The following is a 23,437-nucleotide window of genomic DNA, read 5'->3' on the forward strand; positions in this document are numbered from 1 at the left end:
AACGTCTTACATCCTCGCTAAAAACTTTTCATTGCTTCTAGCAACTAGCCTCCCACACCATATACTCTTAATACATTCCGCACAGCATCTCTATCAACTATATCATATGCCTTCTCCAGATCCATAAATGCTACATACAAATCCATTTGTTTTTCTAAGTATTTCTCACATACATTCTTCAAAGCAAACACCTGATCCACACATCCTCTACCACTTCTGAAACCACACTGCTCTTCCCCAATCTGACGCTCTGTACATGCCTTCACCCTCTCAACCAATACCCTTCCATATAATTTCCCAGGAATACTCTACAAACTTATACCTCTGTAATTTGAACATTCACCTTTATCCCCTTTGCCTTTGTACAATGGCACTATGCATGCATTCCGCCAATCTTCAGGCACTTCACCATGAGCCATACATAAATTGATTATCCTCCCAAACCAGTCAACAACACAGTCACTCCCTCTTTTAATAAGAGGGGGTGACCGCCTTGTCGGCTTTCATCTTCTGCAAAGATTTCACTACCTCTTCTCTGTTTACCAAACCATTCTCCCTGACCCTCTCACTTCACACACCATCCCTACCAAAACACCCTATATCTGCCACTCTCTCATCAAACACATTCAACAAACCTTCAAAATACTCACTCCATCTCCTTCTCACTTCACCACTACTTGTTATTACGTCCCCATTAGCCTCCTTCACCGATGTTCCCATTTGTTCTCTTGTCTTACGCACTTTATTTACCTCTTTCCAAAATATATTTTTATTCTCCCTAAAATCTAATGATACTCTCTCACCCCAACTCTCATTTGCCCTCTTTTTCACCTCTTGCACCTTTCTCTTGACCTCCTGCCTCTTTCTTTTATGCACCTCCCAGTCATTTGCACTATTTCCCAGCAAAAATCGTTCAAATGCCTCTCTCTTCTCTTTCACGATTAATCTTACTTCTTCATCCCACCACTCACTATCCTTCTAATTTGTCCACCTCCCATGCTTTTCATGCCACAAGCATCTTTTGCACAAGCCATCACTGCTTCCCTAAATACAACCCATTCCTCCCCAACTCCCCTTACGTCCTTTGCTCTCACCTTTTTCCATTCTTCACTCAGTCTCTCCTGGTACTTCCTCACACAAGTTTCCTTCCCAAGCTCACTTACTCTCAACATTTTCTTCACCCCAACATTTTCTCTTCCTTACTGAAAACCTCTACAAATCTTCATCTTCACCTCCACAAGATAACAATCAGACATCCCTCCAGTTGCATTTCTCAGCACATTAACATCCAAAAGTCTCTCTTTCATGCGCCTATCAATTAACACGTAATCCAATAACACTCTCTGGCCATCTCTCCTACTTACATACATATACTTATGTATATCACTCTTTTTAAACCAGGTATTCCCAATCACAGTCCTTTTTCAGCACATAAATCTACAAGCTCTTCACCATTTCCATTTACAACACTGAACACCCCATGTACACCAATTATTCCCTCAACAGTCACATTACTCACCTTTGCATTCAAATCACCCATCACTATAACCCGGTCTTGTGCATCAAAACCACTAATACACTCACTCATCTGCTCCCAAAACACTTGCCTCTCATGATCTTTCTTCCCATGCCAAGGTGCATAAGCACCAAGAATCACCCATCTCTCTCCATCCACTTTCAGTTTTACCCATATCAATCTAGAGTTTACTTTCTTACACTCTATCACATACTCCCACCACTCCTGTTTCAGAAGTAGTGCTACTCCTTCCTTTGCTCTTGTCCTCTCACCAACCCCTGACTTTACTCCCAAAACATTCCCAAACCACTCTTCCCCTTTACCCTTGAGCTTCGTTTCATTCAGAGCCAAAACATCCAGGTTCCTTTCCTCAAACATACTACCTATCTCTCCTTTTTTTTCATCTTGGTAACATCCACACACATTTAGACACCCCAATCTAAGCCTTCCAGGAGGATGAGCACTCCCCGCAAGACTCCTTCTGTTTCCCCTTTTAGAAAGTTAAAATACAAAGAGGGGTGGGGTTCTAGCCCCCTCCTCCCGTCCCCTTTAGTTGCCTTCTACAACACGCGGGGAATGCATGGGAAGTATTCTTTCTCCCCTATCCCAGGGATAAATAATACTATATATTCATCTGTTTCCCTTTTTAGAAATCTAAGGCAAGCAAGTATGAATATGTACATGTGTAAGTATGCAAGTCTGCTTATGTGTATGTGTATGTGCATATATGGGCATTTATGTGTATATATGAGTGGATGGGCCATTCTTCGCTGCTTCGTCCACTCCCAGATATCTAAAACACTTAATTTCCTCCATTCTTTCTCCATTCAAACTTACCTCCCAATTAACTTGTTCCTCAACCCTACTGAACCTAATAACTTTGCTCTTATTCACATTTACTCTCAACTCTCTCCTTTCACACACTTTTCCAAACTCAGTCACTAACTTTTGCAGTTTCTCACGGGAAGCAACCACTAGAGCTGTATCATCAGCTAACAACAATTGACTCGCTTCCCAGGCCCCTCACTCCAAAACTCTAGCATTTACCTCCCTAACCACCCCAACCATAGACAAATTAAAACCATGGGGACATCACACACCCCTGCAGCAGACCAATCTTCACTGGAAACCAATCACTCTCCTCTCTTCCTACTCGTACACATGCCTTACATCATTGATGAAAACTTTTCACTGCTTCTAGCAACTTACCTCCCACACCATATACTCTTAAGACTCTCCACAAAGTATCTCTATCAGCCCTATCATATGCCTTCTCCAGATTCATAAATGCTACATACAAATCCATCTGTTTTTCTCAGTATTTCTCCTAAACATTCTTTAATGCAAACACCTGATCCATATATCCTCTACTACTTCTGAAACCACACTGCTCTTCCCCAGTTTGATACTCTGTACATACCTTTACCCTCTCAATCAATATCCTCCGATATATTTTCCCACAAAAAAAAAAAAATTACTCAACAAACATATGCCTCATTAGTTTGAACATTCACTTCATCCCCTTTGCCTTTGCACAATGGCACTATGCATGCATTCTGCCAATCCTCAGCCACTTCACCAGGATCCATACATACAATGAATATCCTTACCAACCAATCAAGAATACAGTCACTCCATTTTGTGATAAATTCCACTGCAATACCATCTAAACCCATCACCTTGTTGGATTTCATCTGCAAAGCTTTCACTACCTCTTCTCTCTTAAACAAACCATTCTCCCTGACCCTCTCACATCGCACACTATCCCAACCAAAACACTCTATATCTGCCACTCCATCACCAAACACATTCAACAAACCTTCAAAACATTCACTCCATCCTCTTCTCACTTCATCACTACCTGTTATTACTTTCCCGCTTGCCCCCTTCACCAATGTTCCCATTTGTTCTCTTGTCTTACGCTATTTACCTCCTTCCAAAACATCTTTTTATTCTCCCTAAAATTTATTGATTCTCTCACCCCAACTCTCATTTGCCCTTTTTCAACCCTTGCACCTCTCTCTTGACCTCCTGCTGCTTCTTTTATACATATCCCAGTCATTTGCACTCCTTCCTTACAAGAATTGGCCAAATGCCTCTCTTTTCTCTTCCACTAACAACTTTACGTCTCCATCCCATCATTCACTATCCTTTCAAATCTGCCCACCTCCCACCTTTCTCATGCCACATGCGTCTTTTGTGCAAGCCATCACTACTTCCCTAAATACATCTCATTCCTCACCCACTCCCCTCACATCATTTGCTCTTACCTTTTGCCATTCTACACTCAATCTCTCCTGGTACTTCCTCACACAAGTCTCCTTTCCATGCTCACTTACTCTCACCACTCTCTCCTTCCCAGCATTCTCTCTACTTTTTTGAAAACCTATACAAATCTTCACCTTCACCTCAAAATATAGTGATCAGATATTTTTCCAGCTGGCCCTCTCAGCACATTAATATCCAAAAGTCTCTCTTTTACACACCTATCAATTAACATGTAAACAATAATGCCCTCTGACCATATCTCCAACTCACATATGTATACTTAAGTATATTTTCTCTCTCTTTAAACTAGGTATCCCCAATCACCAGTCTTTTCTAGCACACAAAACCACAAGCTCTTCACCATTTCCATCTACAATACTGAATTCCCCATGTACACCAAATATACCCTCAACTGCCACATTACTCACCTTCACATTTAAATCACCCATCACTAAAACCCGGTCTTGTGCATCAAAGCTGCTGACACACTCACTCAGCTGCTCCTAAAGCACTTGCCTCTCATTATCTTTCTTCTCATGACCAGGTGCATAAGCACCAATAATCACCCCTCTCTCTCAATCCACTTTACTTTCTTACACTTTATCACATACTCTCACAACTCCTGCTTCAGGAGTAATGCTACTTCTTCCTTAGCTCTTGTCTTCTCACCAACCCCTGTGTGTGTGTGTGTGTGTGTGTGTGTGTGTGTGTGTGTGTGTGTGTGTGTGTGTGTGTGTGTGCGCGCGCGTGTGTGTGTGTGTGTGTGTGTGTGTGTGTGTGTGTGTGTGTGTGTTCAAGAGAAGGCTTCATGTACAGTAAAAATAGGGAATCATGCGTGCACACACACACACACACACACACAAAATCTCTTCCTATCCCTAACATTTTTGGTTCATACCCCTACCATTTCTTCCTCTAATGGTACATCAGCATCACTTAACAGCAACTAAACATATGACTAGTTCTGGCCTAACACTGAAAAAACCTCTGTCAACTCTACTAATCATCACTGGAAGCAACAGATAAACAAGACCAAATTCCTATGATACGCTGAATATTCTAGTCAAATAAGCCAAGGGGCAAAAGGTATAGATATCATAAAACTTCAGTCCATCACAGAGACCATGTAATAAAATTCATAGATACATTCTAAATGCTATGACTTGGAATATGCATAAAGAGTGAGTGGCAGTACTACCTTAACACAACTATGAATCAAATTTTGTATCATGGGAAAAGAACCTCTGTGAGCAGCATAATACATTACTTACTTTTGTATGTAAATTACAGAAGAGTGACTTCTTGACCTGAGTCTTTGTGGAAGATGAGTCCAAGTCCACCTCTCCCCTTGCCTTAATAATGTGATCTTTGGTAACCTTCACCCTCTTATGTGCCTGTAAAATAACTGGAAGTTAATATTGTGCACTGAAGATACCAGAGCATACTTAGCAGCCTCACTCACTCAAGCTCTATAGCGCATCTTTCTATGCATTATGGAGAAATGTAATGCGAACGTCCAGAGGTTAGTAGGAAGCCACTGACCTGGGAGGTATATTACCAGTATTACACCTCTGGGTATTGGGAGGGTAAGGGATGGCTACATTGTAAGCCAGCACTTCAGTGGTTGTTAAGTTAGTTGTCATTCCTATTTGCCTCACCCACATTCTGTTCTGGCATTCTGTTCACAGACATACAATCTCTCCTTTTTATACATAACACCTGACAACACTTAACACACACAGCTAGTTCTTCATAACTCAAGATTTTCCTATGGTGAGCGCTATTTGCTAGCCCTGCCTTTTGGCAAAGTGGCAAGAGCAACAGATATAAGTAGTGAATAGGAACATTCAGGTAGGAGCTTTAGGAAGAAACATTACATAGTAATTGGAAGGAACATACGGTGGGAGGGTTAAGTAGAAGCAGTTAGTAGGAATATGGGTAGGAGCCTCTATAAACACTGGGCTAGATCGACCTTTGCCAGTGGCCTGTTAAGGGTGATGCACTCAAGGATAAGAAGTGGCACTGTTATTACAGGGTGGAATTGTGGTGATCTGAAACTGAAGAAAAGGAAACATATGATTCTAAGAATAACATGCAGGGAAAAATTGCCTTTTAGCATTACTGAATTTTATATGGTACTGGTTTCTCAATCCAAAATGCTGCAAACATTTAAAATGAGAGAAAATATGAACACTATGAGACAGAGGACAAGTCTGAAAGGGAGGACGGGAGGAAAAATCAGTTAAAGTATGTAAAGTGGAATCATTGGCATTGAATAGTACTCTTCCGCATCATTGCATCTGTGAGCATGTAGAGTAAACAAGACAGGGATGAAATGAAGTGTTTCTGGAGGAATTTGCACGATTATATAACTGAGTTTGAGACGAAATGATGAAATTGGCAAGATAGGTGGTAAATGGGAAAAGCCTGGAATTAATGAGGATGGAAGGTATCTTGTGGATGTCTGTGGTGAGAATATTCCCTGCAAATACCTTTTTTCAGCAAAAGATAATCCACAGATATAAGCAGATGAGAAATAATGGAAGAAAAGAACAAAAGGGTGGGACTGACTATGTGGCAATGGATGAAAGGCTGAGAAAGGTTGTACTGGATGACAGGGTTGTGGTTTCTTTGGAAGTACTACTCATTTTTGCAATTCCTGTGGAGATGTCAATCAGGGAGACGTGGAGATACGGTGTAAGGAAGAACTGAGAGGTTAAAGAGTTGCCAAGCAAGATGAAGCAAAAAGAATGCTTCTTTGGAAGTACTACTCATTTTTGCAATTCCTGTGGAGATGTCAATCAGGGAGATGTGGAGATACGGTGTAAGGAAGAACTGAGAGGTTAAAGAGTTGCCAAGCAAGATGAAGCAAAAAGAATGCAAAAAGCAGTATGAAAGAAGGGTGACAAAGTCTGGGTGAGAGTGCTATAAATAAGGGAATGCCATCATGTGTGAATTAGGTGCTTGATATCTTTAGAGAAAGAATGTTACAAGTTGTAGAATAAGCAGTTGGGGATAAGGTTGTGAGATATAAGAATACAAGTGGAAATATATGGTGGACAATTTGAAAAGCTGTGGCAGGAAAGAAAAAGGCATAAGGTAGACTGCTCACACAGAATGTACCAGCCAAAGTACAGCAAAGAAGAAGGGAGAATGTAAGATTTGAGAGGAATATTAAAACTGGTAAAGGTGAGCAAAGAAAGACTAGATGAAAATTTTGGAAGAAAGGTGAAAGAAGAGCATAGAGAAAATAAGAAATTGGAATGGAAAGAGCTGAAAAGGAATGAGGTGCATGTAAGAGTGGAAATGTACATATGAGAAGTAAGGAATGAGAGTTGCTGAATCAAAAAGGGGGAAGTGAAAGGATTTAAAAAAAAAAAAAAAAATCCAAGAAATGAATTTGGGAGGTGAGGCAGTAGTTGTTAAATGTATGGGTATGGAGAATGGAAGGAAAATGATACATGTACAGGGGTCTATTGCAAAACAGGAGGTAAAAAGGGTGACAAGGAGGCTGAACGTTTGAAAGGCACCTGGAATTGATGGAATTACAAAGGAAAAAATGATAGAGTGGATATATTTGAGATACAATTTTGCATGGAAACAGGTTGTGTCTGTAAGTTGGGTAAAAGCTATTATCATTCCTTCATTCAACAAAAAAAGGTGTTTAAAGAGTACACAGCAATTGCAGGGGAATAATAAGTCTCTTAGGTATACCAGGAAAAGTGTTGCAGGTGTCACCTGTTAGTTATGGGAGTGACTGAATGCAAAATAAGTGAGAAGCAAGGGGATTTTAGGAATGGTAGGGATGTATGGATCGGGGTTTTGCAGTGAAAATTAAAGGAGAAAAGTACCTAGCAAAAGATACAAAGTTGCATGCAGCCTTCATGGATCTGAGAAAAGCAAAAAAGAGAGTTGAGTAGAATGCTTTATGGATGTGTTAAGTACATATGGGGTAGGGAAACAACTACTAGATGGTGTGCAAGGCTCTACAAAAGAGCAAATGCATGTGTAAGAGTGTATGGAGAATTGGGCAAAAGCTTGTGTATGTATGTCAACATCCTCCCCTCCAGGTTTTATTTTTCCAAGAGAAGGAACAGAGAAGGGGGCCAAGTGAGGATATTCCCTCTAAGGCTCTTTCCTCTGTTCTTCAAGCTACCTCGCTAATGCGGGAAATGGCAACTATGTATGAACATATATATATTGACCAAGAGGATATATGTGTCGGAGGTGGAGGGAACGAGGAGAAGTGGGAGACCAAGTTGGAGGTGGAAAGATGGAGTGAAAAAGATTTTGAGTGATCGGGGCTTGAACATGCAGGAAAGTGAAAGGCGGGCAAGGAAGAGAGTGAATTGGATCGATGTGGTAAACCGGGGTTGACGTGCTGTCAGTGGATTGAATCAGGGCATGTGAAGCGTCTGGGGTAAACCATGGAAAGCTGTGTAGGTATGTATATTTGCGTGTGTTGACGTATGTATATACATGTGTATGGGGGTGGGTTGGGCCATTTCTTTCGTCTGTTTCCTTGTGCTACCTCGCAAACACGGGAGACAGTGACAAAGCAAAAAAATATATATATATATATATATATATATATATATATATATATATATATATATATATATATATATATATATATATATATATATAGGGGAGAAAGAATACTTCCCACGTATTCCCTGCGTGTCGTAGAAGGCGACTAAAAGGGGATGGAGCGGGTGGCTGGAAATCCTCCCCTCTCGTTTTTTTTTAATTTTCCAAAAGAAGGAACAGAGAAGGGGGCCAGGTGAGGATTTTCCCTCTAAGGCCAAGTCCTCTGTTCTTAACGCTACCTCGCAAACGTGGGAAATGGCGAATAGTATGAAAAAAAATATATATATATATATATAGAATGGCCTAACCCACCCACATACACATGTATATACATACACGTCCACTATACATACCTATACATCTCAATGTATACATATATATACACACAGATATATACATAATTCATACTGTCTGCCCTTTTTCATTCCCATCGCCACCCCGCCACACATGAAATAACAGCGCCCTCCCCCACATGTGCGCGAGGTAGCACTAGGAAAAGACAACAAAGGCCACATTCGTTCACACTCAGTCTCTAGCTGTCATGTATAATGCACCGAAACCACAGCTCCCTTTCCATATCTAGGGCCTACAGAACTTTCCATGGTTTACCCCAGATGCTGCACATGCCCTGGTTCAATCCATCGACAGTACTTCGACCCCGGTATACCACATTGTTCTAATTCACTCTATTCCTTGCATGCCTTTCACCCTCCTCCATGTTCAGGCCCCAATCACTCAAAATCTTTTTCACTCCATCTTTCCACCTCCAATTTGGTCTCCCACTTCTCCTTGTTCCCTGCGTGTGTAGAAGGTGACTAAAAGGGGAGGGAGCGAGGGGCCGGAAATCCTCCCCTCTCGTTTTTAATTTTCCAAAAGAAGGAACAGAGATGGGGGCCAAGTGAGGATTTCCCTCATAGGCTCAGTCCTCTGTTCTTAATGCTACCTCACTAACGCGGGAGATGGCAAATAGTATGATATTTTTCTTTCTTTCTTTCAAACTATTCGCCATTTCCCACATTAGCGAGGTAGCATTAAGAACAGAGGACTGGGCCTTTGAGGGAATACCCTCACATGGCCCAATTCTCTGTTCCTTCTTTTGGAAAATTAAAAAAAACCGAGAGGGGAGGATTTCCAGCCCCCCGCTCCCTCCCCTTTTAGTCGCCTTCTACGACACGCAGGGAATACGTGGGAAGTACTCTTAATCCCCTATCCCCAGGGATATATATATATATATATATATATATATATATATATATATATTTTTTTTTTTTTTATACTTTGTCGCTGTCTCCCGCGTTTGCGAGGTAGCGCAAGGAAACAGACGAAAGAAATGGCCCAACCCCCCCCCCATACACATGTATATACATACGTCCACACACGCAAATATACATACCTACACAGCTTTCCATGGTTTACCCCAGACGCTTCACATGCCTTGATTCAATCCACTGACAGCACGTCAACCCCGGTTTACCACATCGATCCAATTCACTCTATTCCTTGCCCTCCTTTCACCCTTCTGCATGTTCAGGCCCCGATCACACAAAATCTTTTTCACTCCATCTTTCCACCTCCAATTTGGTCTCCCACTTCTCCTCGTTCCCTCCACCTCCGACACATATATCCTCTTGGTCAATCTTTCCTCACTCATTCTCTCCATGTGCCCAAACCATTTCAAAACACCCTCTTCTGCTCTCTCAACCACACTCTTTTTATTTCCACACATCTCTCTTACCCTTACGTTACTTACTCGATCAAACCACCTCACACCACACATTGTCCTCAAACATCTCATTTCCAGCACATCCACCCTCCTGCGCACAACTCTATCCATAGCCCACACCTCGCAACCATACAACATTGTTGGAACCACTATTCCTTCAAACATACCCATTTTTGCTTTCCCAGATAATGTTCTCGACTTCCAAACATTCTTCAAGGCTCCCAGAATTTTCGCCCCCTCTCCCACCCTATGATCCACTTCCGCTTCCATGGTTCCATCCACTGCCAGATCCACTCCCAGATATCTAAAACACTCACCTCCCAATTGACTTGACCCTCAACCCTACTGTACCTAATAACCTTGCTCTTATTCACATTTACTCTTAACTTTCTTCTTTCACACACTTTACCAAACTCAGTCACCAGCTTCTGCAGTTTCTCACATGAATCAACCACCAGCGCTGTATCATCAGTGAACAACAACTGACTCACTTCCCAAGCTCTCTCATCCCCAACAGACTTCATACTTGCCCCTCTTTCCAAAACTCTTGCATTCACCTCCCTAACAACCCCATCCATAAACAAATTAAACAACCATGGAGACATCACACACCCCTGCCGCAAACCTACATTCACTGAGAACCAATCACTTTCCTCTCTTCCTACACGTACACATGCCTTACATCCTCGATAAAAACTTTTCACTGCTCCTAACAACTTTCCTCCCACACCATACATTCTTAATACCTTCCACAGAGCATCTCTATCAACTCTATCATATGCCTTCTCCTGATCCATAAATGCTACATACAAATCCATTTGCTTTTCTAAGTATTTCTCACATACATTCTTCAAAGCAAACACCTGATCCACACATCCTCTACCACACCACTTCTGAAACCACACTGCTCTTCCCCAATCTGATGCTCTGTACATGCCTTCACCCTCTCAATCAATACCCTCCCATATAATTTAACAGGAATACTCAACAAACTTATATCTCTGTAGTTTGAGCACTCACTCTTATCCCCTTTGCCTTTGTACAATGGCACTATGCACGCATTCCGCCAATCCTCAGGCACCTCACCATGAGTCATACATACATTAAATAACCTTACCAACCAGTCAACAATACAGTCACCCCCTTTTTTAATAAATTCCACTGCAATACCATCCAAACCTGCTGCCTTGCCGGCTTTCATCTTCCGCAAAGCTTTCACTACCTCTTCTCTGTTTACCAAATCATTTTCCCTAACCCTCTCACTTTGCACACCACCTCGACCAAAACACCCTATATCTGCCACTCTATCATCAAACACATTCAACAAACCTTCAAAATACTCACTCCATCTCCTTCTCACATCACCACTACTTGTTATCACCTCCCCATTTGCGCCCTTCACTAAAGTTCCCATTTGCTCCCTTGTCTTACACACTTTATTTACCTCCTTCCAGAACATCTTTTTATTCTCTCTAAAATTTAATGATACTCTCTCACCCCAACTCTCATTTGCCCTCTTTTTCACCTCTTGCACCTTTCTCTTGACCTCCTGTCTCTTTCTTTTATACATCTCCCACTCAATTGCATTTTTTCCCTGCAAAAATCGTCCAAATGCCTCTCTCTTCTCTTTCACTAATACTCTTACTTCTTCATCCCACCACTCACTACCCTTTCTAATCAACCCACCTCCCACTCTTCTCATGCCACAAGCATCTTTTGCGCAATCCATTACTGATTCCCTAAATACATCCCATTCCTCCCCCACTCCCCTTACTTCCATTGTTCTCACCTTTTTCCACTCTGTACTCAGTCTCTCCTGGTACTTCCTCACACAAGTCTCCTTCCCAAGCTCACTTACTCTCACCACCCTCTTAACCCCAACATTCACTCTTCTTTTCTGAAAACCCATACAAATCTTCACCTTAGCCTCCACAAGATAATGATCAGACATCCCTCCAGTTGCACCTCTCAGCACATTAACATCCAAAAGTCTCTCTTTCGTGCGCCTGTCAGATGGGTGCATATGCACCTGGGCATGAGAAGAAAGATCATGAGAAGCAAGTGTTTTGGGAGCAGCTGAATGAGTGTATTAGTGGTTTTGATGCACGAGACCGGGTGTGTGATGTCTCCATGGTTGTTTATATACAATACACATACATACAATATACATACCTACACAGCTTTCCATGGTTTACCCCAGACGCTTCACATGCCTTGATTCAATCCACTGACAGCACGTCAACCCCTGTATACCACATCGCTCCAATTCACTCTATTCCTTGCCCTCCTTTCACCCTCCTGCATGTTCAGGCCCCGATCACACAAAATCTTTTTCACTCCATCTTTCCACCTCCAATTTGGTCTCCCTCTTCTCCTCGTTCCCTCCACCTCCGACACATATATTCTCTTGGTCAATCTTTCCTCACTCATTCTCTCCATGTGCCCAAACCACTTCAAAACACCCTCTTCTGCTCTCTCAACCACGCTCTTTTTATTTCCACACATCTCTCTTACCCTTACGTTACTCGATCAAACCACCTCACACCACACATTGTCCTCAAACATCTCATTTCCAGCACATCCATCCTCCTGCGCACAACTCTATCCATAGCCCACACCTCGCAACCATACAACATTGTTGGAACCACTATTCCTTCAAACATACCCATTTTTGCTTTCCCAGATAATGTTCTCGACTTCCACACATTCTTCAAGGCCCCCAGAATTTTCGCCCCCTCCCCCACCCTATGATCCACTTCCGCTTCCATGGTTCCATCCGCTGCCAGATCCACTCCCAGATATCTAAAACACTTCACTTCCTCCAGTTTTTCTCCATTCAAACTCACCTCCCAATTGACTTGACCCTCAACCCTACTGTACCTAATAACCTTGCTCTTATTCACATTTACTCTTAACTTTCTTCTTCCACACACTTTACCAAACTCAGTCACCAGCTTCTGCAGTTTCTCACATGAATCAGCCACCAGCGCTGTATCATCAGCGAACAACAACTGACTCACTTCCCAAGCTCTCTCATCCCCAACAGACTTCATACTTGCCCCTCTTTCCAAAACTCTTGCATTCACCTCCCTAACAACCCCATCCATAAACAAATTAAACAACCATGGAGACATCACACACCGCTGCCGCAAACCTACATTCACTGAGAACCAATCACTTTCCTCTCTTCCTACACGTACATATGCCTTACATCCTCGATAAAAACTTTTCACTGCTTCTAACAACTTTCCTCCCACACCATATATTCTTAATACCTCCCACAGAGCATCTCTATCAACTCTATCATATGCCTTCTCCAGATCCATAAATGCTACATACAAATAGAATTATATGAAGCTATGGCTTATTTTTCCATCAATGTCCGTCATGAGAATAAGGAACAGCAAAGGTGCAAGAACAGTTCTTAGGGAACTGAGCTTTACTATGGAGGCACTGGTGCAGACCGATTTACAACAATGTGCTGTGATCTATTAGTTGAAATGTTGTATATCTATCTCCCACTTTCTCCTATTACTCATATCTTGTATGGTATCACCCCATGGTTACATTAATAAATGGCTTTTGAAATATATGTGTTTATCACTTTGGCATTATGTCTGCTTTCCAATGACTCTACATTTATACTGTAATGATCAAACAACTGAAAAATGTACAATCCTACTGCACTTAAACCAAGTTGGCCTAAAATATGTTGATTATTTGTTTTCATGAAGCGAGTAAATTCACATCTTAAAAATCACTCAACAACTCTAATGATGTGATATGTCAGTGCGATTGATCAGCAGTATTTTGGAAATGCTTTGCTTCCTTCTTTGTGGAATAGGGTGATGTCAATCTATTTCAATCCCTTATTGATACAGCACTTGATCATTCTCATCTTAAGAAGTATAAATATCATCATTGATCATTATTAATCATATCATATTCATTAAAATGACTATAAGACAGGAAAAGTTCAAATATGATATTAGGGATAAAGTAGCACTTTTAATCCTTTACAGCCAATCAGTATCAAGCTACAGTTTAACCAGGATCATCTTACATTAAGAAATACATTCAATGATATAAAACACTGTTTAGGAAATGACCTTCAGTGTCCTAACACCACAAGAAACAAAATAGTAACATGTACTTGTGAAAAACTTACTAATTCTGCAATGTTACGCATCCTGTAGCCAACTGTAGTAATACCAATGACTTTACTACCAAGTTGAGAGTACAACAGCATACAAGTGCACAGTGATCCTTATTTGATGAATCTTTAATTTCTTACAGTCATTACACAGTTATTCATATGTTTTCATACCCATGTGAATGCTTTGTCAACAAATTTGACCTTGCCTGAGCAGGTCCTGGAACCAGATTGTACATTAATTGAAATGTTTTTTACATAGAAAAACTGTAAATGCTCTTAACAATTCAGTCTTACCTGAATACACTCATCACAAAGCCACTCAGAACAGTCTGTACATAGGCCCGTTGCCACTGCCTCATCGGTGCATGAAGTGCACGTAAAACTTTCTTCAGCTGCACTGCTACCCCCTCGGTCTCCACTACTTTGAGCCTCACACACAAACATGTTGTCTAGTATACTCTCCTGAGGGAAACCTTTTTTGCACATAGGACAATGGATGAGGGGGTCCACTGAAAAAAAGAGAAATGTCAGTGTGATCAGATGTATTTTTTTACATTTAATGATTTTCAATATATTAATCTCTACCTTTAACAAGCTATATCAAAGGCTATGAAGGAAACTGCACTTAACTTTTTCAAAATAGGCAACATGTCATGGACAAATTTATGCCCTAACTGTGGACATCTCCACAGAAATGAAAAACTGAAAGTAAGATAGATATTGTTGTAATCAATTTGAGGTCCTCTTCTGTTCCATGACTTGACTCTTAAAAGTGGAAAGATTATATGAAGCCATAAAGATGAAAGGAGGAGGAAAATTTCCAGCTTCATAGTTCCAGGAAAGATGAAAATATCAAAATGGTCAATCCTTGCAGGGCTGGTCTCTACATAAAAACTATGGAAAGCAACAGTCAGGTACATGCTGCTTGCTCTATGCCTTCGTGACTAGGACATATGCAGACAGTTCAAATGAACAATGACCAAAATAATACCTGTAGAACAGAAAGAGGACATAAGCATCACAGAAGAGAGAAAGGTATGGTGAAAGAAAAGTGAAAAAAAAAAGGGGGGCAGAAGTCTTCTGATTCACCTCTGGCAAAGAGAAAGGTGGAAGGGCCACCCTAGATATGAAAGCAGTACTCCATACTGGGATAAATGACACACTGTAGATGTGAAACAGTTTCTAAGAATCAATATAATTTTGCCACAAATACAACACCCACAGCTTTAGGAAAGCAGATTCTGAGATATTCACTAAGTGAAGTTTAATGGATGGAGTACAAGATATGGTTATGCCCATCATGCTTACAGTCGTATTTTGGTGTTTTGAAATCAATATATGTAGTTGTAATTAACCATGCTGACTATGATTTCACAAACAGGTCTGCTAGGGTTTGAGTCTCAGCTTTGGCAGTCAGTTAATCCAGCTGTTCATCCCTCTCTCTTAGGTGGTCAATGAACAGGTATCTGGTTTAGGCAGAGGTATGTAATTACCTATCTGTACCGAACAGGATGGAGTTTCACACTCGTGAGGCCCCATCCTATGAACATTCTCAACTATCATGCACGTTTATATTTCTGCAAGCTGTCCATAATAACCATATTTTCAGTTATTCTATTCCAGTCATCCATTACTTATGCAGTACTATAAAAGTACATTTTCACATCATTCTTCACATGTTTCTTGCTTAACTTCACATTATGTCCTCTTGCTGTTCCATTCCTACAATTCTCAAAGAACTGCCAACTGTCTACACCATCAATATCCTAAAAATTTAAAAGGTAGTAATCAGTTCATCCATCTCTCTTCTCTGTTCCAAAGTGGGCAATTTTAAGGCCTTTATCCTTTCCCTGCAACTCAGCTCTCATAATTCTGGTGCCATTTTTGCTCATATCCTCCAGGCCACCCCTATCAGCATTATGTGCTTCTTTTGGCCTAGTGACCAAACTTCTTAAGCCTTATGTATGATCTGAACAGCTTGCTCAATATTTCCTTATCCATGAATTTGAATACAAGTCTAATAAGTGTTAGCAAACCGCTGGTCTCCTTAACTGTATGTGTTAGCATTCCTAACTGTGATGCATACCCATGTTGATCAGGGTCCAGCCCACATATGTTTGAACCATGATCACAACAGTCGATCCATAGTCCACCCAGCTATTCATCTTCCCCTAGAGGATGGTCAATAGACCCGGTACCTGGCTTAGGTAAGAGTCAATGGACTGAACTAGGGCATGTGAAACATCTGGGGCAAACCATGGGAAGGTCTGTGAGGCCTGGATGTGGATGGGGAGCTGTGGTTTTGGTGAATTACACATGACAGCTTGAGACTGAGTGTAAAACAAATGTGGTCTTCTTTGTCTATTTTTCTGTTGATACCTCGATGAAGCAGGGGGTAATGATGCTGTTTCCTATGGGGCGGGGTAGTGCCAAGAATGGATGAAGGCAAGCAAGTATGAATATGTACATGTGTATATGTGCGTGTATGGGGATTTATGTACATCTATACATATATGTGTAAGTGCCTGATTCACATGAGAAACTGCAGAAGTTGGTGACTCAATTTGGAAAAATGAGTGAAAGGAGAAAGTTGAGAGCAAATGTGAATAAGAGCAAGGTTATTAGGTTCAGCAGGGTTCAGGAACAAGTTAATCAGGATGTAAGTTTGAATGGAGAAAAATGGAAGAAGTGAAATGTTTTAGGTATCTGGGAGCAGACTTGGCACTGAATGGAACCATGGAAGTGGAAGTGATTCACAGGTTGGGGTAGGGTACAAAAGTCCTAGGAGTGCTGAAGAATGTGTGGAAACAACATGTGGTGTGAAGTGGTTTGATCGAGTAAGTAATGAAAGGGTAAGAGAGATGTGTGAAAATAAAAAGAGTGTGGTTGAGAGAGCAGAAGAGGGTGTTGAAATGGTTTGGACTATGGAGAGAATGAGTGAGGAAAGGTTGACAAAGAGGATATGTGTGTCAGAGGTGGAGGGAACAAGAAGCAGAAGAACAAATTGGAGGTGGGAGGATGGAGTGAAAACGATTTTGAACCATGGAAGTGGAAGTGATTCACAAGTTGGGTTAAGGGACAAAGGTTCTGGGAGTGATGAAGAATGTGTGGAAACAATATGTGATGAGAAGTGGTTTGATCAAGTAAGTAATGAAAGGGTAAGAGAGATGTGTAAAAATAAAAATAGTGTGGTTCTGAAAGCAGAAGAGGGTATGTTGAAAGGGTTTGGACATGTGGAGAGAATGAGTGAGGAAAGGATGACAAAGAGGAAATGTGTGTCAGAGGCAGAGGGAACAAGGAGAAGCAGAAGACCAAATTGGAGGTGGAAGGATGGAGTGAAAAGATTTTGAGCAATTGGGGCCTGATCAAACAGAAAGGTGACAGGCTTGCAATGAAGAGAGAATTGGCACAATGTGGTATACCAGGGTCAACATGCTGTCAAGGGACTAAACCAGTGCATGTGAATTGTCTGAGGTAAACCATGGAAAGGTCAGTGGGGCCTGGATATGAATAGGGAGCTGTAGTTTCAGTGCATTACACAAGACAGCTAGAAAATGAGTGAGAACAAATGTGGCCTTTTTTGTCTGTTTTCCTGGTGCTACCTCAATGAAGCAGTGGGTAGCAAAGCTGTTTCCTGTGGGGTAAGGAAGCGCTGGGAATGGATGAAGGCTTTTTTTTTTTTCCCCAAAAGAAGGAACAGAGAAGGGGGGCAGATGAGGATATTCCCTCAAAGGCCCAGTCCTCTGTTCTTAACGCTACCTCGCTAACTCGGGAAATGGTGAATAGAATGAAAGAAAGGAAATAAATATATATATATATATATATATATATATATATATATATATTTTTTTTTTTTTTTTTTTTTTTTTTCTAAAAGAAGGAACAGAGAAGGGGGCCAGGTGAGAATATTCCCTCAAAGGCCCAGTCCTCTGTTCTTAACGCTACCTCGCTATCGCGGGAAATGGCGAATAGTATGAAAAAAAAAAAAAAAAAAATATATATATATATTATCCCTGGGGATAGGGGATTAAGAATACTTCCCACGTATTCCCTGCGTGTCGTAGAAGGCGACTAAAAGGGGAGGGAGCGGGGGGCTGGAAATCCTCCCCTCTCGGTTTTTTTTTCAATTTTCCAAAAGAAGGAACAGAAGATTGGGCCAGGTGAGGGTATTCCCTCAAAGGCCCAGTCCTCTGTTCTTAACGCTACCTCGCTAATGCGGGAAATGGCGAATAGTTTGAAAGAAAAAAAGATATATATATATATATATATATATATATATATATATATATATATATATATTTTTTATTTGCTTCACATACACTTGTTGTAGAGTGAATTGTAAAACATTTCACCTCTATTCACTTTATTTATATATTTATTATACTTTGTTGCTGTCTCCTGCAACATCCATATACATACACGTCCACACACACACATATACATACCTATACATTTCAATGTATACATATATATATATACATACATACATACCTTCGCCTCCACGAGGTAATGATCAGACATCCCTCTAGTTGCGCCTTTCAGCACGTTAACATCTAGAAGTCTCTTTCACGTGCCCATCAATTAACACGTAATGCAGCGGTGCTCTTTGGTTATCTCTCCTGCTTGCATATGTATACTTGTGTGTATCTGTTTTTAAACCAGGTGTTCCCAATCACCAGTCCTTTTTCAGCAGACAAATCCCTGGGGATAGGGGATAGGGGAGAAAGAATACTTCCCACGTATTCCCTGCGTGTCGTAGAAGGCAACTAAAAGGGAAGGGAGCGGGGGGCTGGAGATCCTCCCCTCTCATTTTTTTTTAATTTTCCAAAAGAAGGAACAGAGAAGGGGGCCAGGTGAGGATATTCCCTCAAAGGCCCAGTCCTCTGCTCTTAACGCTACCTTGCTATCGCGGGAAATGGCGAATAGTATGAAAAAAAAAAAAAAAAAAATATTTTTGTCGCTGTCTCCCGCGTTTGCGAGGTAGCGCAAGGAAACAGACGAAAGAAATGGCCCAACCCACCCCATACACATGTATATACATACGTCCACACACGCAAATATACATACCTACACAGCTTTCCATGGTTTACCCCAGACGCTTCACATGCCTGATTCAATCCACTGACAGCACGTCAACCCCGGTATACCACATCGAACCAATTCACTCTATTCCTTGCCCTCCTTTCACCCTCCTGCATGTTCAGGCCCCGATCACACAAAATCTTTTTCACTCCATCTTTCCACCTCCAATTTGGTCTCCCTCTTCTCCTTGTTCCCTCCACCTCCGACACATATATCCTCTTGGTCAATCTTTCCTCACTCATCCTCTCCATGTGCCCAAACCACTTCAAAACACCCTCTTCTGCTCTCTCAACCACGCTCTTTCTATTTCCACACATCTCTCTTACCCTTACGTTACTCACTCGATCAAACCACCTCACACCACACATTGTCCTCAAACATCTCATTTCCAGCACATCCATCCTCCTGCGCACAACTCTATCCATAGCCCACGCCTCGCAACCATACAACATTGTTGGAACCACTATTCCTTCAAACATACCCATTTTTGCTTTCCGAGATAATGTTCTCGACTTCCACACATTCTTCAAGGCCCCCAGGATTTTCGCCCCCTCCCCCACCCTATGATCCACTTCCGCTTCCATGGTTCCATCCGCTGCCAGATCCACTCCCAGATATCTAAAACACTTCACTTCCTCCAGTTTTTCTCCATTCAAACTCACCTCCCAATTGACTTGACCCTCAACCCTACTGTACCTAATAACCTTGCTCTTATTCACATTTACTCTTAACTTTCTTCTTTCACACACTTTACCAAACTCAGTCACCAGCTTCTGCAGTTTCTCACATGAATCAGCCACCAGCGCTGTATCATCAGCGAACAACAACTGTCTCACTTCCCAAGCTCTCTCATCCCCAACAGACTTCATACTTGCCCCTCTTTCCAAATCTCTTGCATTTACCTCCCTAACAACCCCATCCATAAACAAATTAAACACCATGGAGACATCACACACCCCTGCCGCAAACCTACATTCACTGAGAACCAATCACTTTCCTCTCTTCCTACACGTACACATGCCTTACATCCTCGATAAAAACTTTTCACTGCTTCTAACAACTTTCCTCCCACACCATATATTCTTAATACCTTCCACAGAGCATCTCTATCAACTCTATCATATGCCTTCTCCAGATCCATAAATGCTACATACAAATCCATTTGCTTTTCTAAGTATTTCTCACATACATTCTTCAAAGCAAACACCTGATCCACACATCCTCTACCACTTCTGAAACCACACTGCTCTTCCCCAATCTGATGCTCTGTACATGCCTTCACCCTCTCAATCAATACCCTCCCATATAATTTACCAGGAATACTCAACAAACTTACACCTCTGTAATTTGAGCACTCACTCTTATCCCCTTTGCCTTTGTACAATGGCACTATGCACGCATTCCGCCAATCCTCAGGCACCTCACCGTGAGTCATACATACATTAAATAACCTTACCAACCAGTCAACAATACAGTCACCCCCTTTTTTAATAAATTCCACTGCAATACCATCCAATATATATTATTATTATTATCATTATTTTTGCTTTGTCGCTGTATCCCGCGTTAACGAGGTAACGCAAGGAAACAGATGAAAGAATGGCCCAACCCACCCACATACACATGTATATACATACACATCCACACACGCAAATATACATACCTATACATCTCAACGTGTACATATATATACACACACAGACATATACATATATACACATGTACATAATTCATAGTCTGCTTTTACTCGTTCCCATTGCCACCTCGCCACACATGAAATAACAACCCCCTCCCCTCTGCATGTGCGCAAGGGTGCACTACGAAAAGACAACAAAGACCACTTTCGTTCACACTCAGTCTCTAGCTGTCATGTAATAATGCATCGAAACCACAGCTCCCTTTCCACATCCAGGCCCCACAGAACTTTCCATGATTTACCCCAGACGCTTCACATGCCCTGGTTCAATCCATTGACAGCACATTGGCCCCAGTGTACCACATCGTTCCGATTCACTCTATTCCTTGTACGCCTTTCACCCTCCTGTATGTTCAGGCCCCGATCACTCAAAATCTTTTTCACTCCATCTTTCCACCTCCAATTTGGTCTCCCACTTCTCCTCGTTCCATCCAATTCTGATACATATATCCTCTTGGTCAATATTTCCTCACTCATTCTCTCCATGTGACCAAAGCATTTCAAAACACCCTCTTCTGCTCTCTCAACCACACTCTTTCTACCACCACACATCTCTCTTACCCTTTCATTACTTACTTGATCAAACCACATCACACCACATATTGTCCTCAAACATCTCATTCCCAACACATCCACCCTCCTCCGCACAACTATATCCATAACTCACGCCTTGCAACCACATAACATTGTTGGAACCACTATTCCTTCAAACATACCCATTTTTGCTTTCTTCAATGCTCCCAGAACTTTCGCCCCCTCCCCCACCCTATGATTCACTTCCACTTCTATGGTTCCATCCACTGCCAAATCCACTCCCAGATATCTAAAACACTTCAATTCCTCCAGTTTTCCTACATTCAAACTTACCTCCTAACTGACTTGTCCCTCAACCCTACTGTATCTAATAACCTTGCTCTTATTTACATTTACCCTCAGCTTTCTTCTTTCACACACTTTACCAAACTCATCACCAGCTTCTGCAGTTTCTCACATGAATCAGCCACCAGCGCTATATCATCAGCAAACAACAACTGACTCACTTCCCAAGCTCTCTCTTCCACAACAGACTGCATACTTGCCCCCTTTTCCAAAACTCTTACATTCAACTCTTTAACAACCCCATCCATAAACAAATTAAACAACCATGGAGACCACACACCCCTGCCGCAAACCTACATTCACTGAGAACCAATCACTTTCCTCTCTTCCTACACATACACATGCCTTATTCATAAATAAAAACTTTTCACTGCTTCTAACAACTTGCCTCCCACACCATATATTCTTAATACCTTCCACAGAGCATCTCTATCAACTCTATCGTATGCCTTCTCCAGATCCATAAATGCTACATACAAATCCATTTGCTTTTCTAAGTATTTCTCACATACATTCTTCAAAGCAAATACCTGATACACACATCCTCCACCACTTCTGAAACCACACATCGATCCAGGTATACCACATCATTCCAATTCACTCTATTCCTTCCATGCCTTTCACTCTCTTGTATGTTCAGGCCCCAATCAATCAAAATCTTTTTCACTCCACCTTTCCACCTCCAATTTGGTCTCCCACTTCTCGTTCCCTCCACCTCTGACACATATATCCTCTTTGTCAATCTTTCCTCAGTCATTCTCTCCATGTGACCAAACCATTTCAATACACCCTCTTCTGCTCTCTTAACCACACTCTTTTCATTAACACACAACTCTCTAGCCCTTTCATTACTTACTCGATCAAACCACCTCACACCACATATTGTCCTCAAACATCTCATTTCTAACGCATCCACCCTCCTTTGAAAAACCCTATCTATAGCCCAAGCCAAGCCTCACAACCATATAACATTGTTGGAACCACTATTCCTTCAAACATACCTATTTTGCTCACCGAGATAATATCCTTACCTTCCACATATTCTTCAGCGTTCCCAGAACCTTCGCCCCCTCCCCCACCCTGTGACTTACTTCCACTTCCATGGTTCCATCCGCTGCCAAATCCACTCCCAGATATCTAAAACACTTCACTTCCTCAAGTTTTTCCATTCTCACTTACCTCCCAAATCATTTGTCCCTCAACCCTACTGAACCTAATAACCTTGCTCTTATTCCCATTTACTCTCAGCTTTTTTTTCTTTCACACACTTTATCAAACTCAGTCACCAACTTCTGCAGTTTCTCACCCAAATCAGCCATCAGCGCTGTATCATCAGTGAACAACAACTGACTCACTTCCCAAGCCCTCTCATCCACAACAGACTGCATACTCGCCCATCTCTCCAAAACTCTTGCATTCACCTCCCTAACAACCCCATCCATAAAAAAATTAAACAACCATGGAGACATCACACACCCCTGCCGCAACCCGACATTCACAGGAAACCAATCACTTTCCTCTCTTCCT

The 23,437-nt window shown here is 41.6% G+C and overlaps 1 protein-coding gene across 1 annotated transcript in view; it reads right to left on the bottom strand.

Annotated features, from left to right (window-relative positions):
* LOC139765144 (transcription intermediary factor 1-alpha-like) overlaps window positions 1-23,437 on the bottom strand; it is a 142,927-nt gene that overhangs the window by 114,578 nt on the left and 4,912 nt on the right. Inside the window, exons 2-3 of the mRNA XM_071692337.1 lie at window positions 14,548-14,762; window positions 5,056-5,178 (exon numbers count right to left, since the gene is read on the bottom strand). Coding sequence (XP_071548438.1) covers window positions 5,056-5,178; window positions 14,548-14,762 — 338 coding nt within the window. The remainder of the gene's footprint in view (window positions 1-5,055; window positions 5,179-14,547; window positions 14,763-23,437) is intronic.

This window comes from Panulirus ornatus, chromosome 53, assembly GCF_036320965.1.
Source record: "Panulirus ornatus isolate Po-2019 chromosome 53, ASM3632096v1, whole genome shotgun sequence".
NCBI classification, from domain to species: domain Eukaryota; kingdom Metazoa; phylum Arthropoda; class Malacostraca; order Decapoda; family Palinuridae; genus Panulirus; species Panulirus ornatus.